The sequence below is a fragment of the Quercus suber genome, unplaced genomic scaffold (assembly GCF_002906115.3).
Source record: "Quercus suber isolate HL8 unplaced genomic scaffold, Cork oak 2.0 scaffold_502, whole genome shotgun sequence".
Taxonomy (NCBI): domain Eukaryota; kingdom Viridiplantae; phylum Streptophyta; class Magnoliopsida; order Fagales; family Fagaceae; genus Quercus; species Quercus suber.
The window spans coordinates 435-8,067 of NW_027069951.1; the positions used below are offsets into that span (position 1 = coordinate 435).

At 35.0% G+C, this 7,633-nt stretch overlaps 1 protein-coding gene and 1 long non-coding RNA gene across 2 annotated transcripts; both read right to left on the bottom strand.

Moving 5' to 3' along the window:
- Window positions 1-2,697: 2,697 nt before the first annotated feature.
- On the bottom strand, window positions 2,698-4,066 carry LOC136063243 (uncharacterized). Its single transcript, XR_010624943.1, has 3 exons — window positions 3,957-4,066; window positions 3,215-3,303; window positions 2,698-3,098 (listed from the first exon to the last, which is right to left on the bottom strand). It is a non-coding gene; the product is annotated as an uncharacterized LOC136063243 (long non-coding RNA).
- A 43-nt stretch (window positions 4,067-4,109) lies between these two features.
- On the bottom strand, window positions 4,110-7,010 carry LOC136063242 (uncharacterized). Its single transcript, XM_065763294.1, has 6 exons — window positions 6,854-7,010; window positions 5,599-5,750; window positions 5,220-5,315; window positions 5,062-5,124; window positions 4,318-4,386; window positions 4,110-4,217 (listed from the first exon to the last, which is right to left on the bottom strand). Exons 1-6 carry the CDS (start codon window positions 7,008-7,010, stop codon window positions 4,110-4,112), a joined length of 645 nt encoding a protein of 214 aa, XP_065619366.1.
- Window positions 7,011-7,633: the final 623 nt, after the last annotated feature.

Consider the following 7,633-nt stretch of genomic DNA (forward strand, 5'->3'; position numbering starts at 1 on the left):
CTAACATAGTAGGTTGGGTCATACATTGATCTCTTAAGTTAGAACATACTCCCAAGACAGATATTAGAGGCCACATATTTTAATTTACTTTACAATTTTTGAATATGAAACTTACTTTGATTTTGCAAGATGAGCATGTGACTAATGTGCCATATCAACCTTGTTAGGATATGCATACAAAAAAGTTTGCCACATTTTTAATCATCATTTGTCAAGGTGAGGCAAAGTACTTGAACTAGATGATTAAATTGAAACAAGTGATTGGTTAAGGACAAACTGAAATCTCACACATGATTAAGGAATTAAAAACCATACTTAAAACCCTTTTCCTTTTAAATCTTTCGCAATCTAAATACCGCCTAGGTGGTCATGGGCTTATTGGGTTGCCAAAGACTCAAGCCTAACCGGAACTAGACTAAGCCCACGATATCTCCAAGAATAGAATCCAAAATCACAAATGCATTGGATTGCATCAAACTACTCCTTCATTTTGAGAAAAAAATAAATCCAGTGAAACAAGATTTTCAGAACTGTGATTTTGATTTGGTGCATAGAGTAAATAATACACCCGCCTGAAAGTGATATTGTTCATTTGATAGCTTGTCACCTTAACAAGCAAAAATTATAGAATCAAATTAAAATATAAAAAAAAAAAATTTTAAAAAACTATAATTTCTACCACAACTATTCATGTGGTAAACTATGAGTAGTTGAGGAAAAAAAAAAAAAAAAAAAGAGGTCTATGTGAAAGTAGCAGACAGCCAATCACAATATGCCATATAAGATAGTTGTGACAAAAGTTTTGAACAAATTTTTTCTATTGTGAGGTCACCAGGACACCTCCACATTATATCACAATAGTAGTTTAAAAACTTGATGAATGATGGTATTGACTTGAGTCAAAGCACTTTTCACAAAGGTAAAAGTAAAATATACCTAACCCTTCTTTGTTGTTTTGTTATAGTTATATTAACACTTTGTTACAGTTTTATTAACACCTTGTTATATATTTTTGCTTAATTTATTTCAATTTTACTATAATTCATTTTAGTTCTCTAACTTTATGTTTATTCATTTCAGTCCTCTAAATTTTAAATTTATTCAATTAAGGCCTCTCCACCAACTTTTGTTAAATATTACTATTTATTGTCCAAATATTTAATTATTTTATTCAAAATTTTAAAATTAAAAAAATCCAATTAATGATTGAAAAATATTTTCTAGTATTTTTTTTTTTTTGAATGAAAGTTGACAAAGAGGTCTTAATTGAATAAGCTTAAAACTTAGATAATTAAAATAAAAGAAAACAAAGTTAGAGTACTGAAATGAATTTTGGTTAAGGGTGTCCACGGGTCAGGTTTATGCCCAATCCGCGACCAACCCGATGACATCGGGTTTCTGATGAGAAGACCCGCTGCCAACCGCAAAAACCCACGGGTCAAGTCGGATCGGACTCGATTGGTCGGCGGTCGGGTCGGTTGAAGCTAAAAATATGCTGCCAGAGGCTCAAATCGGTGGCAACTACATGTTTTTTTAACTGGATCTTCACTGGATTTGAGCAAAACCACTCAATCTGAGCAAAATAACACCATATCTTCACCGGATTTGAGGAAAACCCACCGGATCTTAGCCAAAAATTACCAAATTTTCGTTGGATTTGAGAAAAACTCACCAGATTTGTGCCATATTTAAGCGAAGCCCAGTAAATTGTAGTTGGGTGTAAGCAAAAATGAGGATATCTTAGCGAAAATCAGTATGTTTTCGCCAAATTGGAGGTAGATCTGGCCTTTAGCCGGTCGGATCGGGTGGCTCGTTTTTGGAGAAGGAGATTCACCATCCGACCCGTTGGCATCGGTTTTAAAACTTTGAGACCCGCTGCCGACCACCTATCTCCACGGGTCGGACGATTTTGGTTCGGGTAGTTCTAGATCGGACGAGTTTAGCGGGTCACGGGTGGGTGTGGACAGCCCTAATTTTGGTAAAACTTGTATAGTGAGTTTTGCATTTTAGCTTGATTTATTTTTTTTTTTTTTTTATCACACCCCCATTTGATATCAAATTGTTTTAATTATCCTTATTTATCCTAAAAAAAAAAAAAAAAAAACCATACCCACTAAGAAGAAGGGTCATAGTGGTGCACTGGCTTCGATAGATTTGAAAGGAGTGATTAGCAAATAGTATTACCTTCAATTTTGGCGAGTCTAATTCCTAAACTCAAGCTTATAACATATCGACATGAAGACATTCGAAAACCACAAGGGTGCATCAACAAGAAAAAGATCTGGATGTGTACATTACGTCCACCTAATGTACCTAGTTTCTGTTAAATGACTTTAATAGCAATAGATTGACATAATTGATCAAGAGTCTATTTGTCAACTTATTCAGTTTATTTGGCTTATGTATAGTTTTTCAAAGCTCCACCTCTTTCTAAATACAACTATATTTTTAACTAAGTCCAATAAACCAATGAATACAAATTCTCCCAAACAAGCAATTGTTAGATATCACAGAGGTTTGATTAGGAAAATTAGAAAAGAAATTGCTTTCAACTATAAGTGTAAAGTACATTTAACCCCATAACTGCTCCAAAATTTTCCCTGTTTTTGATCTTCTTCCATGCTAACCCTTGATAAGTAAGATACACATCCGATCAGTTTTGAACCCGACCTTCCTAACTCATTATTTGAAAGGATAGATACTTGTCAATTTATCATTTCTTTGCAATATTTGTATAGGAACTTCATCAGAGAAATGTCAGGTTATGGATGCAAGCCAGCATCTATAATTGCTATGATACTTTGTAGTATGCTTCTTGTAATCTTCAACTTATATATTGTTACTAAACGAAGTAGTATATTATACAACTATTAAACTTGTACAACTCTGATATGTACTATACAAATTTTCTTCACGCATAGTTTACTTCTCATTGTACAGCTCCTTCATAAGTTAATTTAGTTCTTGTTATCTAATTTAAGCTGCTGGATTCTTTGGCGTAGTCTTCGCCGGTGGTCATGTATTTTCCAAAGACCATGTCCCAATATAACGGCAGAGTATATACCATGAGTGATAATGGGTGAAAGAATATTATTCGTCTGTCAAATTTGCATCAAAAGACAAGAAAAAAAAAGATCTATTAGTTTCATCCTCTCAAAATTAAAATTACTAGCTATCATCATAACAAAATGGTCCTTTTGTGAACTAAAGTTACCTGGATCCATTCAAAACCAAGGTAGAGTGCCAGCAGCCCTTCCAAGAGAGGAGAATAGATCTTTTTCATTTTCCTCTTCTCATACCAGGCTGCAATAATTCACCAAAATTGGGTGGTGGAATTAAAATCAGACATTGTTGAGAGAAAGAATATATATATATATATGTGTGTGTGTGTGTGTGTGTGTGTGTAGGATAATACTTGGTCTTTCTCTAGCTTTCATTATTTTCAAGCTCCCAATGGTAAGTGGGTTAGCCGGAAGAAAAAGGAAATATTGACTGATTTATTTGCTACAGTCAATCTTCTCAGCTATCAAAAAGCGTATTACGATATTCAAAGTAGAAATTGAAAAAGACTCTTGACAAATGATGAGTATGATAAAACTCACCATTTTTAAAAGAAAAACATTTCCTGCCCCACAAATTGTGAGATAGCATGGGCCATTTCTGGTCAGATAGAGATCAATTTACCAGTTCTTAGTATAAAAAATTAATGGTCTTTGGATGAAAATACACTTCACATCATAATTCTCGCTGAAGTGAAATGACCATATAAACAACCATTTATGACAATAATTAAATAAATGAGGACATCTACTGAAGATCCCAACTTTAATTCAAAAAAATATTGATTAAAAAGAAGAAGCAATTTCAAAACCATTTAAAAGAAACAAGCTCATCGTCAAATTCAGAAATATATATCAATCACTGTATTAAGAATTGTGTTAGGGAAGTAGTTTGACCTGCAAAGAGCTTTTTCAGATCTTCACGACCAGAGCGAGATTCCAAAACTGGTGCAACAACATATGTAGGATCTGAAGAAAAAATTAGCCACAGGTAAATCAAACTGAACAATTCAAAGCCCGGGAACATTCCTTAAAATGATTATCGGAGAATCAAACCTTTTGGAGAGCAGCCACATAATAGAGAGAACCTGTGAGGGCAGCTGTAATTACAGCTGCAAATGCCTGAGCAAATGGGACAAAAGGAGGCAGCACCCCTGTCTACAGTTCGAAGAAATTTAAAACAATTTAGTTTTAAGGAATAAAATGAATATTTCATTATTACTACTAATGACAGCAAGGAACGTGACTAGGCACATACCAGAGATGCCATTCCTCGAGCATCAGTTACTAGATCAGTGCCCCTTAGAAATATATCAGCCAATGCTCCCTACAAAGTTGGAGAAAAAGGAAACTATATTAGTAATGATGAAACAAAGCAAAATAGAAATAAAACTATAATAGTTTAAATATTTCTGGCATAAAAGTGATTGGTTAACAGTACAACTCTCATGGTTTTCTGAGATACAGGCAACATAATAGGGCAAGTACTTCAACAAAATTATGAAAAAAAAAAAAAAAAAAAAAAAAAACGTAGTAAAAATGGTTTCTTAGTATGAATGTGATTAAATAATAAGAATATATTGAACTCTGCTAAATATAGCAAAGCAGTATCCAAAATCTTGGAATTTTAGAAAGCAAGTGGATGGACTAGCATCTAAAGCTTCTACATTGCTCAAAAAGTAACAAGGTCGGCTGAAACCACATAAATTAATATTTAATTTGGGGCCTTCACAAAGTTCAAAACAGATTGACTCAGTATGCTTTTATCATAGACATGATGACCGCGCTTCATTTGTGCCTAAGTTACAATGTTATTCCTGGACTTAATAAACTTATATATGAAGGATTACAACTCCTCAGTGTGAAATAGACTGACAGGAAACTCGGATCAGCTAGTTTTGAAGGCTAAGATTTAGGAATAAGTTGACAACAATTCTCAAGACTAATTCATAGTATCTTTTACTCTATAAAGGGTAGAATAAACATCTTTATAAGAACAGACCTGAAGGGCAGCTCGGTAAAATAGCTCCTCTCCCACTGAGCTTGCAGCAACAATTAGTATAAACTGCGAAGAGGAATGATAATTAAGCCATTTCCTTTACACTGTATCCATTGAAGTTCAAAACATATGTCAAATCCACACAGCTTTGAGATATCTACCTGCCAAGGAGACATTCCATAAAAGAAGCTCCATAGCTCCTCATCCTCCACATCTCTGATCGCACGAGCATGAGGTGAAAACTTCACAACTTCATCCTGTGTTAAATCATGAAGGTATTTCTTTTTCAGTTAATTTCTGTAAAACGAAGAAGTCCCAATTCAAAAAGGAATGGAGACCCTTCCCCCCCCCCCCCCCCCCCAAAAAAAAAGATATCCTTTTTCCATTAAATATCAAATTTCAGAAAGTGTTGGCAAGATGCATACACTGTGATTGCTCAAGATGCAGGAAGTAACATAAGAATAAAGCACAAAAACTAAAACAAAGAGCAAAAAAGGGAAGGGATTTTCTAAAGCTATTAGGTAATAAACCAAATCTTACGTCAAGAATGAACAGAAGGACCATGATTGGAGGAACAGCATATCCAAGCCTTTCTAGTATGGCATCTAATGATGGATGAAAGCCTCCCATTGAATCGATTCCAGTGACTGAGCATATGAACCTTCCCGCTAGAGCCATTGCACCATATATACCTGATATAACGGAACCAAAATAAACATTACGAACACAGTGTGTGTGTGTGTGTTACTTTTTATTTAGGAATTTATTTCTCTATTTCTCTTGATTATAAAAGGGTAAACGAACAAAAATTTTATGAAGAAACTAATAACAATTTTCTTGCTACATTATTGAAAGCTTAAACATGGCCAATCTAGTCTGCACAGATAGCCATACTGATATACTACCATTGTCTGGTACAATGGCAACTCTAGATGTCTCAAGCTGTCAAGTGCCTGCGTAAGTAGGTTTGTTTTTGAAGACAACCACTTCCCACATCTTACAAAAGTACTAAATGGTAGGATCTTCCTTCCCAAGACCATACCTTGGTAGAAGTAGAACTAACACTTTTTGAGCTATAATATTGTCATCAAAACAAAATACTATGAGGTCATTTTATTCACAGAATCTTGTTAGGACTCTCATCACTTGTTGAGAATCAGTTAAGGATTTCCATGAGTAATTCACAGTTTTGAGCTAGGATTCCAAGAATTTCAGATTCCCTCAGGCTTCACACTCTCATATGAGATTTTCACTGAGGTATGGTTTCGAACCCAGCATCTCATAGATATCATGGGCCTTAGGAATCACTAAACCAACCAAAAACCTTGTAAATTATAACGAATAGGTAGATACTATATATCACTTTATTTGAGAGCTCTTGTAGCTCAATCAGTTGGCATTTTCTAGTGTTTATAATGAAGACCTTCAAAATTCAAAACTCTCCTTCCACAACTATTGAATTATTTTACTTTTTTAATTCACGAAGAAGAAGAAGAAGAAGTGAAGCAAAGAAAACAGAATCGCATGGCAGAGGGAAAAGGAGTAAATTCTTAATTGAAGCACAAATATTACCTTTCCAAAATAAAGAGTAACACTTCTACGGTTTTGCCACCAAACACATGATGTTTGGTCCTAGTACTATTTAATTTAATTCTTCTAATGAATTCCTCTTTTACCAAAAAAAAAAAAGCAATCTGAAACTTCCTTTTATTTTACATTTATAGCATTAACTTTTGACCCATAAAGTTTAATTATGAATAGTTGGGGAAAAGAATTGAAATAAAAAAGAACAGACCGATTCCGTAGCTGAGTCTGACAACAGCACCAATCTTTTCCAAACAGGAAACTCGGATGTTTCCCAAAGCTCCGATCAAATGTGGTGACTTCCATGGCAGGACTCGTGAACCCACCTCCTCCTCCACTTCCGGTACTCTCTCCTTCTCTTCTGCCATGATCAATCCTTTCGCTACTACTACTACTACTCTGCTCTGCTGAGCACCTTATCGATACTCTTCCTGCTTGTTGAGACCACAATGATACCCTCTTCTTTCTACCTCCTCTAAATTTACTTACTATCCTAATCGGAAACAAAGTCGTAGTTGAAGAGGTCAACAGCTCCATTTCGTAACTAAAACAACAAACTGGAATTGTTGTTGTTGTTCTTCTTCTCCATTGTGGTGCAATAGCATAGCAGCTTTTGTGAGTTTTGAGGTACGAGGATTATTGACCGTGCATTTCTCTCTCTCAAATATGGAAAAAAAAAAATATTTTGCTGTTGGAAAAAAAGGAAAGAGAATTTCGGAGAAAAAGTGGTCTTTTTTTTTTTTTTTTTTTTTGCTTTGAGTTTGATTTGAGAGTTGAGACATAAAGAGGAGGGTGGGGTCCATCTGGGTATGTTTTGGGATAGACTAGCCGGCGAATATCCAGTTGGCCTATTAGAGGAGAACACGTGGAGATAATGCGGGGGAAGTCCTTGCACACGGGGATCTATGTAACTAAAGGTGTTTAGGTCACTGTATACGTTTGCAAGAGGCACACGTGGATGAATCTATGCAACTCACATTTCTAACTTTTC